The sequence below is a fragment of the Bombina bombina genome, chromosome 12 (assembly GCF_027579735.1).
Source record: "Bombina bombina isolate aBomBom1 chromosome 12, aBomBom1.pri, whole genome shotgun sequence".
In the NCBI taxonomy this organism is placed as follows: Eukaryota; Metazoa; Chordata; class Amphibia; order Anura; family Bombinatoridae; genus Bombina; species Bombina bombina.
The window spans coordinates 153,475,489-153,499,370 of NC_069510.1; the positions used below are offsets into that span (position 1 = coordinate 153,475,489).

Here is a 23,882-nt window from a genome sequence, read left to right on the forward strand (position 1 = left end):
CAGAGTTGTAAAACCTACAATTAAGTTAAATTACAGGAAAAGGGGGAAAATAATGAATGAAATGTTTATTTTTACCACGCATATTTAAACATGTTAAGATAACCAGATTTCCAAGACCTATATTCACGATACCTCAGACCCATACATTCAGTTTTACACATATAGGGCTAGATAACGAGTGCAGCGCAATATTGTGCTTACGTGATATGTGCACTCCACTCAGTAATACCAGCACAAAAGATCACACTTCCATAGGCTATTCCCTCTCACAAGAGTTTCCTTGCTAGGAACTCTGATAGACTCGGTAGAAATGGAAATAATTAAAACTCGTAAACATCTGTCGAGCTCTTCATTCCATTCTGCGGCCGTCAGTGGCTCAGTGTATGGAGGTAATCGGACTTATGGTAGCGGCAATGGACATAGTTCCATTTGCTTGCTTACACCTCAGACCACTGCAACTATGCATGCTCGAACAGTGGAATGAGGATTATGCAGATTTATCTCCTCAGATAGATCTGGATCAGGAGACCAGAGATTCTCTTCTCTGGTGGTAATCACAGGTTTGCCTGTCTCGGGGAATATGTTTCCGCAGACCAGAGTGGATCATAGTTACGACAGATGCCAGCCTGCTGGGCTGGGGTGCAGTCTGGAACTCCCCGAAAGCTCAGGGGTTATGGTCTCAGGAGAAGACTCTCCTCCCGATAAACATTCTGGAACTGAGAGCGATATTCAATGTGCTTTAGACGTGGCCTCAACTGGCTGCGGCCAAATTCATCAGATTTCAGTCGGACAACATCACGACTGTAGCTTATATCAATCATCAAGGGGGAACAAGGAGTTCTCTAGCGATGATAGAGGTTTCCAAAATTATCCGATGGGCAGAGACTCACTCTTGCCATTTTTCAGCAATCCATATCCCAGGAGTAGAGAACTGGGAGGCGGATTTCCTAAGTCGACAGACTTTTCATCCGGGGGAGTGGGAGCTCCATCCAGAGGTTTTTGCCCAACTGATTCGGCTATGGGGCACACCAGAATTGGATCTGATGTCGTCTCGTCAGAACGCCAAACTTCCTTGTTACGGGTTAAGGTCAAGGGATCCCCAGGCAGTGCTGTGTGTTTCCACCATTCCCTCTCCTTACTCGTCTGATTGCCAGAATCAAGCAGGAGAGAGCTTCGGTAATTCTGATAGCACCTGCGTGGCCACGCAGGACTTGTTATGCATACCTGGTGGACATGTCATCCGTCCTTCCATGGACTCTGCCGCTGAGGCAGGACCTTCTGATTCAAGGTCCATTCAAGCATCCAAACCTACTTTCTCTGTGTCTGACTGCTTGGAGATTGAACGCTTGATTTTAGCAAAGTGTGGTTTCTCTGAATCGGTCATTGATACCTTGATTCAGGCTCGAAAGCCTGTCACCAGAAAAATCTATCATAAGATATGGCGTAAATATCTTTACTGGTGTGATTCCAAGGGTTACTCATGGAGTAAGATCAGGATTCCTAGGCTATTATCTTTTCTCCAAGAAGGATTGGAGAAGGGATTATCAGCTAGTTCCTTAAAGGGACAAATATCTGCTTTGTCTATCCTTTTACACAAGCGTCTGGCGGATGTTCCAGAAGTTCAGGCGTTTTGTCAGGCTTTAGTTAGAATCAAGCCTGTGTTTAAACCTGTTGCTCCGCCATGGAGTTTAAATTTGGTTCTTAAAGTTCTTCAAGGGGTTCCGTTTGAACCTATGCATTCCATAGATATTAAGCTCTTATCTTGGAAAGTTCTGTTTTTAGTAGCTATCTCTTCGGCTCGAAGAGTTTCTGAGTTATCTGCTTTACAGTGTGACTCCCCTTATCTTGTTTTCCATGCGGATAAGGTGGTTTTGCGTACCAAACCTGGATTTCTTCCTAAAGTTGTTTCTAATAGGAATATCAATCAGGAAATTGTTGTTCCTTCTCTGTGTCCTAATCCTTCTTCCAAGAAGGAACGTCTGTTGCACAACCTAGATGTGGTTCGTGCTTTAAAATTCTACTTGCAAGCGACCAAAGATTTCCGTCAAACATCTTCATTGTTTGTTGTCTATTCTGGAAAGCGGAGAGGTCAAAAGGCTACGGCAACCTCTCTTTCTTTTTGGCTGAAAAGCATCATCCGGTTGGCTTATGAGACTGCTGGCCAGCAGCCTCCTGAAAGGATTACTGCTCACTCTACTAGAGCGGTGGCTTCCACATGGGCTTTTAAAAATGAGGCTTCTGTTGAACAGATTTGTAAGGCGGCGACTTGGTCTTCGCTTCATACTTTTTACAAATTTTACAAATTTGATACTTTTGCTTCTTCGGCTCGAAGAGTTTCTGAGTTATCTGCTTTACAGTGTGACTCCCCTTATCTTGTTTTCCATGCGGATAAGGTGGTTTTGCGTACCAAACCTGGATTTCTTCCTAAAGTTGTTTCTAATAGGAATATCAATCAGGAAATTGTTGTTCCTTCTCTGTGTCCTAATCCTTCTTCCAAGAAGGAACGTCTGTTGCACAACCTAGATGTGGTTCGTGCTTTAAAATTCTACTTGCAAGCGACCAAAGATTTCCGTCAAACATCTTCATTGTTTGTTGTCTATTCTGGAAAGCGGAGAGGTCAAAAGGCTACGGCAACCTCTCTTTCTTTTTGGCTGAAAAGCATCATCCGGTTGGCTTATGAGACTGCTGGCCAGCAGCCTCCTGAAAGGATTACTGCTCACTCTACTAGAGCGGTGGCTTCCACATGGGCTTTTAAAAATGAGGCTTCTGTTGAACAGATTTGTAAGGCGGCGACTTGGTCTTCGCTTCATACTTTTTACAAATTTTACAAATTTGATACTTTTGCTTCTTCGGAGGCTATTTTTGGGAGAAAGGTTCTACAAGCAGTGGTGCCTTCCGTTTAGGTACCTGTCTTGTACCTCCCTTCATCCGTGTCCTAAAGCTTTGGTATTGGTATCCCACAAGTATTGGATGAATCCGTGGACTCGATGCATCTTGCAAGAGAATACAAAATTTATGCTTACCTGATAAATTTCTTTCTCTTGCAATGTGTCGAGGCCCCGCCCCGCCCTGTCTATTTAAGACAGGTAGTATTTTTTTATTATAAAACTTCAGTCACCTCTGCACCCTATAGTTTCTCCTTTTTCTTCCTAGCCTTCGGTCGAATGACTGGGGGGTGGAGTTAGGAGAGGAGCTATATAGAAAGCTACTGTGGGTGCTCTCTTTACCACTTCCTGTTGGGAAGGAGAATATCCCACAAGTATTGGATGAATCCCTGGACTCGATACATCGCAAGAGAAAGAAATTCATCAGGTAAGCATAAATTTATTTTTTTATTTTAAACTACTGCCCTCTTTATGTTGCGGGGCGATTGGGACAACTTTTTAACCAGATGTCTGCATTCGGATCCGTCATGAGGAAGTAAGGAGCCGCGTGTTCCCTTCGGATATTTTCATAGCCAGATTAATTCCTCTAATAGATCCCCACTGGATTTGCGCAGATCTTAGAGTGGGGATCTTTTACAGGAATTAATCTGGCTACAAAAATATCCGAAGGGAATGAGCTGCTTATGAAGGATCTGAATGCACATAGCTATTATAAAGTGTGCGTTCTCTTTTTGTATCATTTGTTGAAAAGCATGCCTAGGTGGGCTCGGGAGAAGCGATGCACTACTGGGAGCTAGCTGCTGATTGGTGGCTGCACATATATGCCTCTTGTCATTGGCTCACTCATTGTGTCCAGCTAGCTTTCAGTAGTGCATTGCTGCTGCTTCCACAAATAATACTAAGAGAATGAAGCAAATTTGATAATAGAAGTAAACTGGAAATTTGGTTAAAATTGTATGTTCTGTCTGGATCACGAAAGAAAAAGGTTGATAAGTTGTATGTCCCTTTAAAAACATATATAGTCCAAGACCCTATAGCACCAGTGCACGCTGTTAGGCTTCACACCACAAAGCAAGGTACAGCAGCACCGGAGGTCAAATACAAAAGTTTTATTGCAGCCAGAAAAAGTTACGTTTCGGAGCTACCGGTCCTTAGTCATGTATCCGAAACGTTGTAACTTTTTCTGGCTGCAATAAAACATTTGTATTTGATCTGTGGTGCTGCTGTACCTTGCTTTGTGCCTTTAAAAACATAGTCATCGGTGCCTTCTTTGATATAATTAGTGTTCTCCCCATGAGCACACCGCCAAACTGATTTTACTGACCACTTAAATTTAAGCCAATATTACGCTAAAATAATCTAGTTTTTTCTCAAGTTTTGCTGCATTATCATTATATCAATTTAAATTAAATTGTGCAAGTATTTTGTGCTTTGGATAGCTTAAGTAATGTGTAAATAACAGACAGTTGAATATTACCATGCGCCACTTAATACTGCATAAGACCACCAGCTGGCAATGTATTGTCTTTAGAGAACTCTGTGTATGCATATATGGTCCTAACCTAACTCTGCTATTGCAGGTATCCACCTTAAAGAATCGTCTAAGAAAAATGTCTACAACTACAGGAGATGGTGTAGCTCGGGCGTTCTTAAAGGCACAAGCGTCTTTGTTTGGTAGCTACAGAGGTGCACTAAAAATAGAGCCGGTAAGTGCACAGTAAAATACAATGCAATCAAATCCTTGTGTTACAGAGGAGACCATTAAAGTGCTCTGATTCATCCGTACCTTTGCTTGTATCTAAATCATTTGTAATGGAGTATAGGTCTACTGTGGGTACACAACTATAGAGTGACTGATTACTCACCAGTAGCGTGCACACACATAACAACGGAGAAACAACACAAGTCACACATGATCACTGGGATAACCTCACACATGCTTCTGTTGTAGTAACACATTAACACACAAGTACACACTCCCTATAGCGGTGATAGTGAATCTTGGCACCCCAGATGTTTCAGAACTGCATTTCCCATGATGCTTAGACCCTTGTCAGTCCAGTTGAGCATCATGATGGGATATGTAGTTCAGAAACATCTGGAGCGCCAAGGTTCGATATCACTGTTGTATCGAGTAATACAGCTGCACACACACATATAAACTATCAGTGCAGTAGGGGGCCTCCTCCTTACTTACATCCATACTACAGAGTTAAAAGAAGCTACCCCCTGGATGGTACCTGGACCATAGAACAGGCCACTGAGCTGTTGTTCATTCCTAGCAGACTGCTTCTCTTTGTGTCTGTAACTATACTAGAGTAGCTTTAGATTAGCACAGTAAATCAGTTATACTCAAATGCTATTAATACTAACTAGTGATAACATGTCCGCATAACTGGGGCCTGCCCCTTTAAGAATGGCAATGCATACTCATGCAAAGCTGAACTGCATATGTGCATAGCTACCAACCACCAGCCATTTTCATTACAGGCCCATCAGTGCTTTGCTGCGCAGGAGCTAACTGTATCTATGTGCGTTACTCTTTTGTGGAGGTTAAACACATAGTAATATGCAAGCATCTGCGCATTAAGATAATATAAATACACAATATACCCTTCTTTCTTGCAGATTTATATCTATTTAAATGGGTATTGTGGCTGGTTTAGCTGACTTTGAATAGTATATTGTGTTCCATAAGTAAAGTGCTCCTGGTCATGCTATTCATCCCATATGACAATGCAGGTGAGGCAGAATTACCAATAAATCATTGTTTATTTGTAGTATTGTGTTGCCTTAAATAAGTGAGGTTGAAATGCTCTTTCTGTTTGTGACTCACATACGCTCTTTAGGAATTAGAGAAATCTCCCCGCTTTGTTGTCAGGTAATATATTTACTTATACATGATATTGTGCGCAGAAGTGAGAAGGCTTTTTCAGCATACTCTCTGTAAGATAAAGATATTTGTCTTCTCTCCAACTTGTGTCCCTATATAGCGGTATTTTGTACTGAGCACAAATTAAAGAATGGAGCTGAGGTTACAGGACCAGGCAGGGAGCAAACCTATTGATTTATTTGTCAAAACAAATCTATTGCACCCCTATCCATTCCTGGGTCTCAAACTAGCCAACTGCCGGGTAGCATTGATCCTGTGCCTTACATCAGCAGTGGAGGAGCAACCTCTAGCTCATTATTAAGGCCTCATCTAGTGTTTTACATCAGAAAACTAGTAATATAATCACTATTGATCTTTTTTATGTAATATGTATTTTTAAATAATAATGAAACTTGCTGATTTTCTTTTCTTTTTTTAAATCAATCAATCCCCAATGCCGATATTGAATATGTGCAGTTCATTTATCTTAATAATAATTAATAATATATTTACATTTACAGGGCTCAAAATTCCACTAGCCATTGGTGAGGGAAAGTTAGTTGGTGAATATTAAGGCTGAAGTCTGTGGCATGTAGCAAAGTTGGCACATTGTATTTGCAGAATGTATGTTCCTATCGCAGCACTGACAAACACACATTTTGGGCTATGTGTTAAACTATTATCTAAAGAGATATTATATATCCATGAAAGTGCAAAGATATGTTATTCCTCTAGGGCTATAGAGGGACCCCAATAGTGCTTAGACCAGTGGTCTCAAAGTACCGGCCCCAGGGCCAAATGCGGCCCTCAAGATAGTTTCATCTGGCCCTCCCTTGTTTATTAGGTAAACCATTAATTTGGAATGACAATTTTTTTAGGGTTCTAAGAGGTGTAACTAGCTGATGTTCTATTTAGCTACTCACAAGTCAAATATAAAGACAAGTATCCAGTGTAGACTCCCACCATGCACTGCATTGGGTAAATGTCACTTTTTATGTTGCTATACAGTTCAGAATGCTTGGATGTATTGGTAGAGGTATTTGCAGCAGAAATAGTAAGGTTCTTATGCCACTTTATAGATCATTAGTTAGGCCTCATCTTGAGTATTGTGTGCAGTTCTGGAGACCATATCTTCAGAAGGATATTAACAAACTTGAATCTGTGCAAAGGAGGGCTACCAAAATGGTACATGGTCAAAAAAATAAAACTTACCAGGATAGGCTCAATGACCTAAATATGTATAGCTTAGAGGAGAGAAGGGAAAGAGGTGATATGATAGCAACTTTCAAGTACATTAAAGGGTTTAGTAAAACTGAGGCTGTGGGTATTTTACATAAAATGGAAAATTCAAGAACAAGGGGTCATGAGCTCAAGCTAAAGGGTAGTAGATTCAGGAGTAATTTGAGGAAGCACTTATTTACAGAAAGAGTGATTGATTTATGGAATAAACTTCCTCAAGAGGTAGTAGCAACAAACACTGTGGGGGACTTTAAAAATGCATGGGACAAGCATAGGGCTATCCTACGAACTAGATTAGTTTATACTGTTAGGTAAGGTCGGGCAGACTTGCTGGGCCTATGGCTCTTATCTGCCGTCAATATCTATGTTTCTATGTTTCTATGTTCCAAGATGATCACTTCACTTGGCACTCACAAGATAAATGTAGACAACTATGTATATCTACTGTGGGCTACAACTCCCACCTTGCACTACTACATGGCTAAATGTCACTTCCATTTCCTAGTATATCTAGTTTCGGATCACTTACTCAGTTCAATTGGCCCCCATTGGGGAAGAACACTTGGCTAGTGGCCCCCAGATACTTTAAGTTTGATACCCCTGGCTTAGATTGTTACTTCTGAGAGGGTAAACAGGGCAGAGAGAGAGAGGTTGGAGAGGAAAGTGTAGAGAAGGTAGAGTTAAGAGAGAATTGAGAAAAAAAAAGAGCAAAGAGATATGAGAGAGGGGAAAGAAAGAGTGTAAAGAGAAGATATGGCCTGAGAGAGATGAGAGAGGGTAAAGAGAATATATGGCCTGAGAGAGAAGGGAGAGGGTAAAGAGAAGATATGGCCTGAGAGAGAAGGGAGAGGGTAAAGAGAAGATATGACCTGAGAGAGAAGGGAGAGGGTAAAAAGAAGATATGGCCTGAGAGAGAAGGGAGAGTGTAAAGAGAAGATATGGCCTGAGAGAGAAGGGAGAGGGTAAAGAGAAGATATGGCCTGAGAGAGAAGGGAGAGGGTAAAAAGAAGATATGGCCTGAGAGAGAAGGGAGAGGGTAAAAAGAGAGATTAAAGAGAGGAGGGAGTTGAGAAAGGTAGTCAAGAGAGTGAGAAGGTAGAGAAAATTATTAATATATATCTATATCTTCCATGGCTGCCAGCCCTCTCTGCACTCTCTCAGTTCAACAACTTCCTTTTTCTATCCAGCTGTTGTCTTCCCCCAGAACCTCTAGTTGTTTTTCTAACTGCTATAACTTATTTTTTGTTAATGTATTACTGTATCTAGCATTATTCATTTGTCATGGTATAAAATAAAACAATATTACAAAATGTTTAACAATGGCTAAACATATGCAAAGAGGGGGTAAAGTAGTGGGTGTGATCAGAAGTGGCGAGTAAGATTTTGTCCTGGCTAGTAGCATATAAATATATAATTATTTATTTATAATATATTTTACCAGGAAGGATACATTTAGATTTCTCTCGTTTTCAAGTTTGTCCTGAGTCCAAATATATATATATTTTTATGAATGATAGCAACTAATTGCACTACTCATATATATGTGACCCGCTCATTTAAATTCCCTGATTATTTGAATATTTATCAGGAAAAATTGTGCTTGTGGGGAAAAAAATAACATGAATTGTTTAAGAAAAAAGGATATGTGAGACCAGCTTTGCCCACACTAGTTTCCCTATTTCCAGCACCAGAGCATACGATCTACTATGTCCTAACTATTATAATAGTGATAATAACAGCCACTAAATATGGTTCCCTAAAGACTCCTTAACAACTATAGCAATTATATATTGTCACAATATTACAAAATAAGATTGATACATTTATATACTAAGTTATTGCTTTATTGCTACAAGAGATATCACAGACATATAATACAGAGATACTAGACGTGGGCCCACTTTAGACTATCGGTATACCGAAAAAAGTCAGCTGACTACAGAAAAGTTCCTTTATAAGGATAATTATTTATAAAGTTCCACACAGCTTGTCTAATTCATTGTGCACCACATTTCATTACTTTGTTTCAATCTTCAGTGGGAGATTATTGCAAGGTATTTAACACTCACGGGTATTTATTTTCCAACAGTCACAGCTTTAGTTATGTCGTAGGTATATGCAAAAATCGCTTGTCTCAAAAGCTCAACTTGTGTTGCATGCAAACAAACGCCTCACCAGGTAGGCTTGTAGTACTCCTCCCTGCTTTATATTTCAAGCAAGTTATGAACGCAGCTTAATCTTATCCTGCGCTTACCTTGATTGTAGATCCTCAATGAGCTTGCTTTCGTTCCTACTTACAAAACAGCTGTAGTCGGTAACCTCCATTCCGTTCCGCCACTGTGGCGGTTTCCCATCCGTGAGTGTACCTGCTACTAAACCACTCCTGTGATTCAATATCTCCGGTTAGCAAACAACATAGAGGGTACAGCTGTTACCCTCACAAGAACTGATTGCATCTAGCGACGCACGTTTCACCCTCATTGGTGTGTCAAAAACAGGGCTTCATTCGTCAGTTACCTGACTTTTAAGCCCTGCAGTTTCTCCGCCCATACAGGTGAAATTAAAAGGATATCTTAGTATATGTTCATTCATATATCCAATCTGCTTTTTGTTTAATTAGTTACTTAAGTCTAAAAATACATTTTTACATTTTTAATCCTATACAGTCTTACAATCGTATACATTTATAAGAAATATCAACATATTAATAACTCAGGAATATTCCAACAAATCATAAAAGTATATTTGATATTTGTAATACTTTATAATCCTAAACAATATTATAGAAATATGTAGATATAAGGAAATTAACCCTTATTTTGTTATAAAGTTTTTTTCAACTATTTCTTAAAGTTATATACGATAAATTCATTTATACTCATAATTTCATCAGACTTATTTTCAATACGTTGGTAAGTTGATCATAATTTGGGGATATTGTTAACAAATTCCTTAATTAATATGTGTACACACAATTGTTATAGGAATGGAGCGTAGTTTATTTCTTCATTTAGCCCATATGGTTTTAAGGCCTTTAGGTCAAATATCCACCTACACTCCTTTTGTAGGAGTAAGTTATCAAGGTTACCCCCTCTGATGGACAAGTCAACCTTTTCTAGACCCTAGAACCTTAATTTATGTTCATTGCTTTCATGAAATTTTTTAAAATGTCGGGCTACACTACTAGTTTTAATTTCATTTGATATGTCCCTTTTATGCTCTTTAATACGTTCCTTGAGCTCCCTATACGTTTTCCCAACGTAATACATTGGGCAATTACAAAAGACTAAATAAATAATACCTCTGCTTCTGCAATTAATTTTCCCTTTTATTTTAAAAGTCTTACCAAATTTATCAACAAAAAAATCTGCCTTCTTGCATGTTAGTGCATACCGAGCATCTCTTACATCTGAGGTTACCCTCTCTCTCATGGTATTGTTGTAACCATGTTCTTTTTACATCTTTTGTGAAGTGGCTATGCACCAGTATGTCTTTGAGGTTGGGAGCCCTTCGAGCTGACATGTCTATCTCCCACAAATTGAATAATGTATTTGTCAATTGTTAATACTGACCAATGCTTTTGTAAAATTGCCTTTACATTTTGCCATTTATTATTGTATGTGGAAATTAATCTAATCATATTAGTTGTATAATCCTCTTTAGCTTTATACAATAATTCATCCCTATTCTTTTTAACAGCTACTGTGTATGCCTTCTTCAGGCAATTTTCTATCCAGCTGTTGTCTTCCCCAGAACCTCTAGTTGTTTTTCTAACTGCTATAACTTATTTTTGTTAATGTATTACTGTATCTAGCATTATTCATTTGTTATGGTATAAAATAAAACAATATTACAAAATGTTTAACAATGGCTAAACATATGCAAAGAGGGGGTAAAGTAGTGGGTGTGGGTGGGATCAGAAGTGGCGAGTAAGATTTTGTCCTGGCTAGTAGCATTTAAATATATATTTATTTATTTATAATATATTTTACCAGGAAGGATACATTGAGATTTCTCTCGTTTTCAAGTATGTCCTGGGTCCAAATATATATATATATATATATATATATATATATATATATATATATATATATATATATATATATATATATATTTGACTAAACTGTATATGTGTTTATTTTGTATTATAATGAATAAGTATGGCAAATATTACACATTTTTGTATGTAAATATGCCCTTCCGTAAGTCTTTAGCTGAAGTTTCACTCTGATAGTCAGTGAACACAAGGGAATGAGATTTAATAGAATTGTTTAGAAATCGAAAAACAGATATATTGTTGCAACAAGCCAGTAGCTTTTAATTGTCAATAAAAGAAAAAAGGGACATTAAACACTTGTTTCCTGCTGATGATGCTTTATTGACGACATCTTTCATGAATCTATCACATTTGCCATGCATAACTTTTTTAGTGTCATCATACATGGTTTTATCTCTATCAAGCATGGCTTTATAAATGTAAACATAAATTACTTTATTAGTGTCGTCATGCATGATTTCATCAGTGTCCTCATGCATGATCTCATCAGTGTTGTTGTGGATGACATCATAAGTTTATTCATGTATGATTTCAAGAGTGATCCTTGTTTATAGGCATCGGCATTCAAGATCTTCGTTAGCTGCCGACTGCGGAAGTAGGTGGCCACTTTTTTACATTGACTATTTTCAGTGCCGGAATTATGCTTGTGAAAGATCATTACACTAAGATCTGGGTTTGCACAGATCTTAGTGTGATGGTCTTTAACAAGAATCAATCCAGCACCGAAAATAGCAAATTCACGAGCAGCTCCTACTTCCTAACAAAGCTGCCAAATGCCCATGCCTATTAGTCAACGTTATCATTCATAACCACCTCTGTATAATTCACCTTGACCTTATTAACGTAATTCATTAATAAAACACCAGCGTTAACAAAACACATCTTCGTCTAATGAAAATGTTGTATGTAGTCACTGTTAACTCCATTGCACAAAGCACATACTATATAACACTGATGGCCATCTTCCTAACAGATCATTACTGTAGAAGCCTTAAGGGTCATTTATAAATGGCTGTTAAACACACAAATTATAATACTCTTTTGAATTAATGACACCTTGTTTGACCAAAAGTTCTCAAAGCAAATATTTTTATAACTCTGCATTGTGGGCTGCTACATAGCACACATTCTTAGATAAAGTTCTTCAAAATGTCTTCGAAGCCAATCATTTTGTTCTATGTCATGTAGTGGTTTCATCTTGATGATGTCATCAGTTATGCCATTAGCAAGAGTTTATGTTCACTAAATTTAAAATGAAACATTCCATATTCTTTCTTAGTCACGCGTGACCTGTAGTATACAAATAAATCTATGTTGCTAAATATTACTTTATAAAAATCTGCTGTGTTATAATATGTTTTGTACAACTCAGTATAAATCCATAGGGCAATAAAGAATTACACCATTTGATCAGTATTGCTAACCCTAATAGGTAGGAACATTCAGAACCAATAAGTCCATATAGTGTTACCATTTCTTTCCTAAGACATGGAGAGTCCACAATGTCATTCAATTACTAGTTGGATATTCACTCCTGGCCAGCAGGAGGAGGCAAAGAGCACCACAGCAAAGCTGTTAAGTGTCACTCTCCTACTCATAATCCCCAGTCATTCTCTTTGTCTCTGTCAATGGAGGAGGTGAAGTTTGGTATCTGAAGAAATTATTCCTTTTTGGGGTACTTTTCCCTGCAAGCAAGGATTTGAGTTTAGCTAAGTCCATGTCAATCTCTTCAGTAGAGTAGTGGTGGCTTTTAAGCAGTTAGGAAATGTGAGGTGGTCCTTACCTTGTTTCCTAACATTTTGCTGCCCTAGTTATAGAATGCCAGAGTTGGTTATTCTGTTCTTTCTTTTTTTCTACAGGTCTCTGTAAGAAGTATGTGTCCTTTCACGCCTTGTGAGCTGTCTTCCTGCCGGACAGCTAGATTGCAGGTAAGTGCTTTTGTCTTATAGGTACTGGAGACTTATACTTAAGAGGATTTCTCTGCATTATACATATATTATACATGGAACATGTTAAAATCCTTAGTGGACGATTATATTTGGCAGTGTGCAGGCATTTTAAACCGTATGTGAGGAGACTTAGGGGTTATTCCTTCTTTATGGTGATGAAGGAGTTAACCTTTTTTCTGGGGCTCATTTTATTTCATTAGACTCTGTGTGGGTCGTATTGTTTTTATTTCGCTTGTGGAGTGAGTACGATGGGATTACTTTAAGTGGCTGGAAAATTAGTCTTTATGCCCACTTTCTTATTCAGCCGGTCACGTGACTCCTCCCTTCTGCTCTCAAAGAACTACGGAGCGGCATCGGCATCGGCTGTTAATCTGTAACATTGGCTAGTCTTTTTCTGTCAACATTGGTGGTACTCCGGAGGGGCAGGTAGGGTGTGAAGGTCTTGATTAGGGGTACATTTTGAGCTCAAATCGCTAATCGAGTAATTTAAAGTGATAGTAGCAATTTCAAATGTTATAATTTTCTTTTGTCATTTCAATTTCTCTGGGAATTCCTTAAGTTATAGACATGGAGCAGTCCTATGGACAAATGTTTATTGTGTCTTGAGGCCCAAATTGTTTTTCCTATGCAATTTTGTTCCTTTTGTTTAGAAAGGACTTTGAAATGTAAAGACAGACTTTTTGTTTATGAGCCTAATGTCTCTCAGGATGATGCTGTTCAGGCAATGCCACAGCTTTCTCCTCTCATGTCCCAAGCCGCAATGGTGTCACATACAGTGCCCTGCAGTTTCTCTCAGCCTCCGGGAGGAGTTTATTTGCCTGCAGATTTTGCTGCTCAGGTATCCTCTGCGGTATCTGCAGCGTTATCTGATTTTCCTTTTTTGGGGAAACTCAAGAGGAAAACTAAAAAAAAAAAAAAAAAATCAGATAGTAAGGTGTCTGTCCCTTCTGCTGCTGTGCAAGTTGCTCTCCCTCATAACTCTGAGGAGGAAGTTACCTCGGTAACTTCTAAGGGTGAAATCTCAGATGTCTGATGCTGAAGGAGTAAACTTCAGGTTTAAGCTTGAACACCTTTGTGTACTGTTAAAGGAGGTATTACTATTTTGGATGACTCCAACTCTGTCATGGTCAACCCTAAAAAATCTAGTAAGCTTAACAAAAACTATGATGTTCCTTCCTCTGTGGAAGTGTTTCCTGTTCCAGACCGTGTGACGGAGATTATTTCACAGGAATGGGAGAAGCCAGGGATACCTTTTTCCCCATCTCCCGTCTTTAAAGATATGTTTCCTGTTGCTGGCTAGAGGATAGCTGCTCCTTTAAGGATCTCATGGATAAGAAGCTGGAGGCTTATTTGAAAAAGATGTATGTTCATCAGGGTCTTCAATGGCAACTTGCAGTGTGTATTACCACAGTAGCAAGTGCTGCATCTTATTGGTGCAATGCCTTGTCTGAATCAATTCTAGTAGAGACTCCTCTGGAGGAGATCCAAGATAGGATTAAGGCTCTCAAACTAGCCAATTCCTTTATTTCTGACGCTAACATGCAAGTTATTAGACTAGCTTCACTGTCTTAGCCCGTACGGCTTTGTGACTAAAATCTTGGTCAGCTTATGTTACCTCCAAGTCCAAGCTTTTGGCGCTCCCTTACAAGGGTAAAACCTTGTTTGGACCTGGTCTAGCAGAAACAATGTATGATATTACGGGTAGGAAAGGGTCTTTTCTACCTCAAGACAAAAAAAAAACAGATCTAAGGGACGTCAAAGTATTTTTTGTTCCTTTGTAACTTCAAAGGTCAAAAGTTTTCCTCTCCCTCTTCCAAACAGGAGCAGTCCAAGTCCTCTTGGAAACCCAATCAGTCTTGGAACAAGGGGAAGCAATCAAAGAAGCCCTCAGCTGAGTCTGTCAGCATGAAGGGTCTGCCCCCGGTCCGGGATCGGATCAAGTGGGGGGCAGACTTTTCCTGTTTTGTCAAACCTGGATACGGGATGTCCCAGATCCTTGGGCTGTGGACATAGTATCTCAGGGTTACAAAATAGAATTAAAATATTGCCCTTCCAGAGGCAGATTCGACCTCTCAAGATTATCTGCAGACCAAGTAAAAAGAGAGGCATTCTTGAACTGCGTTCAGGATCTTTTCTCCCTGGGAGTGATTGTTCCAGTTCCACTAAGGGAACAGGGTCTAGGATTTTATTCAAATCTGTTTGTGGGTTCTAAAAAAGAGGAAACTTTTCGACCCATTTTAGACCTGAAGAGTTTCCTCCGTTTGCGCTCCTTCCACGAGTCATTGCTCGTATCAAACAGGAGAGAGCATTGGTAATTCTAATGGTATGCAGACCTAGTAAAGATGTCTTCTCTGCCACCTTGGAGGTTGCCTCTGAGGAAGGACCTTCTATTGCAGGTCCTTTCCTCCATCCAAATCGCGTTTCTCTGAAGCTGACTGCTTTGAGATTGAACGCTTAGTTCTGGCTAGGCATGGGTTATGTGAGTCGATCATTGAGACCATGCTACAGGTTTGCAAGCCTGTCACTCATAAAATTTACAATAAGGTATTGCGTAAATACCTTTATTGGTGTGAATTGAAGGGCTACTCTTGGAGTAGGTTCAGGATTCCTAGAATTTTGTTCTTTCTCCAGGAAGGTCTGGAGAAAGGGTTGTCAGTCAGTTCTCGGAAAGGTCAGTTTTCTGCATTATCTATTCTTTTACATAAGCGTCTGGCGGATGTGCCAGATGTTCAATATTTTTGTGAGGCCCTGGTCAGAATCAGGCCTGGGTTTAAACCTGTTGCTCTTCCTTGGAGCCTACACCTTGTCCTGAAAGATTTGCAGCAGGCTCCGTTTGAGCCTATGCATTGAATAGATATTAAGTTGTTATCTTGGAAGGTTTTGTTTCTTATTGCTATCTCTTCTGCTCGGAGAGCAGTGTGATTCGCCTTACCTTATCCTTCATGCGGATAAGGCGGTTCTTCGTAACTAAATTGGGGTTTTGGATAGAAATATTAATCAGGACATTGTTGTTCCTTCTCTCTGTCCCAATCCTTTGTCTCATAAGGAACATCTGTTGCACAACTTGGATGTTGTGCGTGCTCTAAAATTCTACCTACAGGCGACTAAGGATTTTCGCCAGTCTTCTGCTCTGTTTGTTTGTTTTTCAGGAAAGCGTAAGGGTCAGAAAGCTACCACTACTTTTCTTTTCCTCTGGTTGAGAAGTATTATTTGTTTTGCTTATGTGACTGCTGGTCAGCAGCTTCCTGAGAGAATTACAGCTCATTCCACTAGGGCTGTCTCCTCTTCTTTCTTGGGCTTTCAAAAATGAAGCTTCTGTGGAACAGATTTGCAAGGCTGCAGCTTGGTCCTTTCTGCATACTTTTTCCAAATTTTCCAAATTTGATACTTTTGCTTCGGCTGAGGCCTCTTTTGGGAGAAAGGTTCTTCAAGCGGTGGTGCCTTCTGTTTAGGTCTGCCTGCCTTGTTCTCCCGCCCTATTAATTCTGTGTCCTCTAGCTTAGGTATTGGTTCCCACTAGTAATTGGAATGACGTTGTGGACTCTCCATGTCTTAGGAAAGAAAACAAAATGTATGCTTACCTGATAAATTTATTTATTTCCGGACATGGAGAGTCCACAACCCCACCCTTAGTTAGACAGTTATTTTTTACTAAACCTTAGCCACCTCTACACCTTTGTGTTATTCTTTTTTCCAATTGCCTTTTGTCGAATGACTGGGGATTATGGGTAGGGTAGTGACACTTAACAGCTTTGCTGTGGTGCTCTTTGCCTCCTCCTGCTGGCTAGGAGTGATATCCCCACTCTTAATTGGAATTAAGTTGTGGACTCTTCATGTCCGGAAAGAAAGACATTTATCAGGTAAGCATAAATTTTGTTTTTCTCAACAAAAAAGTATGACATTTAGGCATAAATCAACCATAAACCAAGAGGCCTTGTTCTTCAACAAGATTGGACTAAATGTCTTTCTGAATAACACATATAGGAAAATCTGTAAATCTATACATAGGAGTGTACACATTTTCTGAAGTGTCTGGAGTGAGATAGCAGAAAATATTATCAGAACAATATTACGAGTTTAGAAAGAAAACAATTTCAATTAAATATTTATTTTGGTGATGATAACTGTAGCTATATTGAAGGATTGAGGAATTTTGTCATTGTTTTCTAAGCCAGTGCTCGACAAACCAAGGAGCCTGGAAACCACTTTATCCTAGCATTTTGTCCCTGGCTCCTAACTTTTTGGGTTATTCTCCATATATCTATATACAACATCATTGTCTGGCTCCTAAAAATATGTCTGGCTCATATATATTCTTACTGGCTCCAATTTTGATTTGTCAAGCACTGTTCTAAGGCAGCATAACTCATAGTAAATCCTATTGGCTAGTTGAGTTGTGTTGCGGTTAACAGAAATTTAAGACAAACAGACTTAGTTGGAAACACCAGTGAGACTAAGTGCCATAATAGATACAAGGAAGTGGGATTGTTAATTAAAACCACAACACAATCAGAAACAGTTCCTACTTTGTATGTGACAGTATACTGTGTATTATAACAAAAAGGAACAGAACTACAATATCTAAACATAGTAGAAGGGAGTGTTTCTAAGTGAATATAAACTATAATGCAAATGTAGGGCTAGATTACAAGTTATGCGCTTACTGTTGCGCTCGAACGATAAGGGGTATATTACGGCTCTTTTGCATGTGTCGGAAGTAGCGCGCATATTAGCAGTTAAAAGTAAACACAATTGCTTGAGCACAACTGAATTAAATGCATGTCGGAATAGCGCGACCTCAGAGCTCTGGTTAATTGTTATTTGAGTCAGAAAAGGTACACAAAACACGTCAAAAATACATTTAAAAGTAAGGTTACACTCACAATAATAGTGTGTTGTAAAAATTATTACAGCAAAATATTGCATTGAAAAGTTATAAGGGCTAATTTTATGTATTTATATATATATATATATATATATATATATATATATATTAAATTATATATATGTGTGTGTGTGTGTGTACGTTTGCATTTATATGTGTATATATGTATTTACGGACATATATATACATATAAATACATATATACACATATAAATAGATATATACACATATAAATACATATGTACACATATAAATACATACGTACACATATAAATACATACGTACACATATAAATACATATGTACACATATAAATACATATGTACACATATAAATACATATATACACATATAAATACATATATACACATATAAATACATATGTACACATATAAATACATATGTACACCTATAAATACATACATACACATATAAATACAGATATAAATACAGATATACACATATAACTACATATACACATATAAATACATATATAAATACATAAATACACATATAACTACATATATACACATATAAATACATATATACACATATAAATACATATATACACATATAAATACATATAAATACACATATAACTACATATATACACATATAAATACATATATACACATACTTCATCAGACCTCTGATGAAGCGCAGGTATGCCTGCGCGAAACATGTCAGGTGTTCTGATGTCTGACTTTGTCTAATACTTGTGGATGAATAAACCTCCTTGACTTCAACAGCACTTTGATTGCCCGTGCAGTGTTTGTTTTTTTGCTATATTTCTATAAATACATATATACACATATAAATACATATATACACATATAAATACATACGTACACATATAAATACATATGTACACATATAAATACATATGTACACATATATAGATACATATATACACATATAAATACATACGTACACATATAAATACATATGTACACATAAATATATATATATATATATATATATATATATAAATAAATACATATATACACATATAAATATATAAATACATATATACACATATAAATACATATATACACATATAAATATATAAATACATATATACACATATAAATACATATATACACATATAAATACATATATACACATATAAATACATATGTACATATATAAATACATACGTACACATATATAGATATATTGAGTGCTGTATGGGTATTCTTTTAGGTCAGTGTGTGTGTACTGATCAGTAATTGCAATTCAATTTAATACACAGCATTGAAAGCCTATGATCATTATAGAAGTAACAAAACATAGACATACAAAAGCCAGTACCTTGTGGTGATAATAACCAATGTGGTACCATTGGTTTTCTATAAATTGTACTGCACATATATGGTCTACAAAACAAACAAACGAGAATCCCAACTCAAGTAAAAAGTATCTCAAGCCACCAATGCCCATATAACGTTAATTACAAGATTGTGGCCTCTATTTATCAAAGGTCTTGCGGCCCTGATCCGACAGTGCGGATCAGGTCCTCAAGACCTCGCTGAATGCGGAGAGCAATACGCTCTCCGTATTCAGCATTGCACCAGCAGCTCACAAGAGCTGCTGGTGCAACGCCGCCCCCTGCTGACTCGCGGCCAATCCTCCAGACAGCAGGGGGGTGTCAATCAACCCGATCGTACTCGATCGGGTTGAATTGCAGCGATGTCTGTCCGCCTGCTCAGAGCAGGCGGACAGGGTTATGGAGCAGTGGTCTTTGTGACCGCTGCGTCATAACTGCTGTTTCTGGCGAGTCTGCAGGCTCGCCAGAAACACGGGGCATTAAGCGTCATTCGGAGCTTGATAGATAGGCCCCTGTGAGTTAGTATAGACAAAAGCAAGCAGCAGCAGTGTTATCCCTGGGTACGCCATCCGCATAGTGGTGTACACAGGACGGACAAACCTTCAATGCTTTATTGCAAACTACGGATGCCACCTTGGATGACAAAACCTGAACAACTTTTATCTGTGCAAACAGGCAGACTTTTTCACGAGCTGGCAGTTGTCTTTTAAAAACAAGAGGACCGCCCTCCAATGGCATAAAATTAGTGACAACTCAATGGAATATGTAATATATGAACAATATACATAAATAAAACATATGTACTGTATATACATATATGCCTGTTGTCATTGGCGCACCACAGCTAGCTCCCAGTAGTTCACTGCTGCTTCTGAACCTACTTAGGTTTTCTTTTCAACATAGGATACCAAGAGAACAAAACACAGTTAATAACAGAAGTAAATTGGATTGTTGTTTAAAATTGCATGCTCAATCTGAATCATAACATTTTAATTTTGACTTTACTCCCCCTTTAAAAAAGTGACCATTGTTTTAGGTAGATTGTACTAAATTGGTGGCTAAATTTAGCCACCAATCAGCAAGTGTTACCTAAAAATTGGTCAGCTCCTAAGCTTACATCCCTGCTTTTTAAACTAAGCATGGTTCAATATTTGTTTATAGATTCTATTTTAGGTTTGTTTTCCATTTTGAGCTGTTGTTGACTGTAGTTTTTTGAGTTTTATTCCATATCTGTAATTTTCAAAACCTAATTAACGTTAACTGATAAATTGACAGATGAATAAGGGTTGTACAAATCCAAACAATTTTCTTTTTAGGGCTTAGTGGGAATTGTTATTTAGGCTTCGAGTGCGGAGTGTTTCTGTATTGTGCTCACACCACCATCCGTGTGTAATAAGCCTAATGCTGGTGTTTATCACATTCTACAAAACGTTCTGCACATAGAGATTATAATAAAACATGTAAAGTATAGTGTGACATTTATGGAACAAAAGATCACAAATACACAAATATAATAACTAATAGGCAACCGATATCAGTAGGAATATTTCATGAGCTGCATGTGCATTATATGGGTGAACTTCTGATTACAGAGTAGGTCCGTCTCACCACCTGAAGACCTTGTTAGACTTGCTGGCTCCTGAAGCAAACAGATAGACACGGCCTGCCACACCATCCTCATTTATATGCAGAAAAACAGGTTGTTGGCATCTGTGATATGTGAATGCAGGTCTGATGCCAGAATGTGTTTAGCAAGTGCAGCCGGTGGGCACTGCGTGAAAGCAAGCCCCCTGGCACACAGCTGTGGCATCGATCCTGGAGCTGGATCCCCGAAGGCAGTTTAAGGCTTCTGCTGTAAGTGTGCTTATGTATGGTATGCATTCCTCTCATATAACCAGTGCTGAGCCTAAGCTCTCTACAGTACATGTGCAAGCTCTCATACATCCAGCGCACAGAGTACAGTATGCATAGTATGTGTGCTCACTGTCATGATCCAACGCACAGTCTGCAGCATATACAGTATGTCTGCTCACTGTCATGATCCAATGCACAGTCTGCAGCATATACAGTATGTGTGCTCACTGTCATGATCCAATGCACAGTCTGCAGCATATACAGTATGTGTGCTCACTGTCATGATCCAATGCACAGTCTGCAGCATATACAGTATATGTGCTCACTGTCATGATCCAATGCACAGTCTGCAGCATATACAGTATGTGTGCTCACTGTCATGATCCAATGCAAAGTCTGCAGCATATACAGTATGTGTGCTCACTGTCATGATCCAATGCACAGTCTGCAGCATATACAGTATGTGTGCTCACTGTCATGATCCAATGCACAGTCTGCAGCATATACAGTATGTGTGCTCACTGTCATGATCCAATGCACAGTCTGCAGCATATACAGTATGTGTGCTCACTGTCATGATCCAATGCACAGTCTGCAGCATATACAGTATATGTGCTCACTGTCATGATCCAATGCACAGTCTGCAGCATATACAGTACATGTGCTCACTGTCATGATTCAATGCACAGTCTGCAGCATATACAGTACGTGTGCTCACTGTCATGATCCAATGCACAGTCTGCAGCATATATATTATGTGTGCTCAATGTCATGATCCAATGCTCAGTCTGTAGCATATACAGTATGTGTGCTCACTGTCATGATCCAATGCACAGTCTGCAGCATATACAGTACGTGTGCTCACTGTCATGATCCAATGCACAGTCTGCAGCATATACAGTATGTGTACTCACTGTCATGATCCAATGCACAGTCTGCAGCATATACAGTATGTGTACTCACTGTCATGATCCAATGCACAGTCTGCAGCATATACAGTATGTGTACTCACTGTCATGATCCAATGCACAGTCTGCAGCATATACAGTATGTGTGCTCACTGTCATGATCCAATGCACAGTCTGCAGCATATACAGTATGTGTGCTCACTGTCATGATCCAATGCACAGTCTGCAGCATATACAGTATGTGTGTTCACTGTCATGATCCAATGCACGGTCTGCAGCATATACAGTATGTGGGTTCATTGTCATGATCCAATCCACGGTCTGCAGCATATACAGTATGTGTGCTCACTGTCATGATCCAATGCACAGTCTGCAGCATATACAGTATGTGTGCTCACTGTCATGATCCAATGCACAGTCTGCAGCATATACAGTATGTTTGCTCACTGTCATGATCCAATGCACAGTCTGCAGCATATACAGTATGTGTGCTCACTGTCATGATCCAATGCACAGTCTGCAGCATATACAGTATGTGTGCTCACTGTCATGATCCAATGCACAGTCTGCAGCATATACAGTATGTGTGCTCACTGTCATGATCCAATGCACAGTCTGCAGCATATACAGTATGTGTGTTCATTGTCATGATCCAATGCACGGTCTGCAGCATATACAGTATGTGTGCTCACTGTCATGATCCAATGCACTGTCTGCAGCATATACAGTATATGTGCTCACTGTCATGATCCAATGCACAGTCTGCAGCATATACAGTATGTGTACTCACTGTCATGATCCAATGCACAGTCTGCAGCATATACAGTATGTGTGCTCACTGTCATGATCCAATGCACAGTCTGCAGCATATACAGTACGTGTGCTCACTGTCATGATCCAATGCACAGTCTGCAGCATATACAGTACGTGTGTTCACTGTCATGATCCAATGCACGGTCTGCAGCATATACAGTATGTGGGTTCATTGTCATGATCCAATCCACTGTCTGCAGCATATACAGTATATGTGCTCACTGTCATGATCCAATGCACAGTCTGCAGCATATACAGTATGTGTACTCACTGTCATGATCCAATGCACAGTCTGCAGCATATACAGTATGTGTGCTCACTGTCATGATCCAATGCACAGTCTGCAGCATATACAGTATGTGTGCTCACTGTCATGATCCAATGCACAGTCTGCAGCATATACAGTACGTGTGTTCACTGTCATGATCCAATGCACGGTCTGCAGCATATACAGTATGTGGGTTCATTGTCATGATCCAATCCACGGTCTGCAGCATATACAGTATGTGTGTTCATTGTCATGATCCAATGCACGGTCTGCAGCATATACAGTATGTGTGCTCACTGTCATGATCCAATGCACTGTCTGCAGCATATACAGTATATGTGCTCACTGTCATGATCCAATGCTCAGTCTGTAGCATATACAGTATGTGTGCTCACTGTCATGATCCAATGCACAGTCTGCAGCATATACAGTACGTGTGCTCACTGTCATGATCCAATGCACAGTCTGCAGCATATACAGTATGTGTGCTCACTGTCATGATCCAATGCACAGTCTGCAGCATATACAGTATGTGTACTCACTGTCATGATCCAATGCACAGTCTGCAGCATATACAGTATGTGTGCTCACTGTCATGATCCAATGCACAGTCTGCAGCATATACAGTACGTGTGCTCACTGTCATGATCCAATGCACAGTCTGCAGCATATACAGTACGTGTGTTCACTGTCATGATCCAATGCACGGTCTGCAGCATATACAGTATGTGGGTTCATTGTCATGATCCAATCCACGGTCTGCAGCATATACAGTATGTGTGCTCACTGTCATGATCCAATGCACAGTCTGCAGCATATACAGTATG

General features: G+C 39.1%; 1 protein-coding gene across 1 annotated transcript in view; it reads left to right on the forward strand.

The window, feature by feature from the left end:
• Positions 1-23,882, forward strand: part of DENND1A (DENN domain containing 1A) — a 1,966,771-nt gene that overhangs the window by 1,190,517 nt on the left and 752,372 nt on the right. Inside the window, 1 exon segment of the mRNA XM_053695696.1 lies at positions 4,466-4,591. Coding sequence (XP_053551671.1) covers positions 4,466-4,591 — 126 coding nt within the window.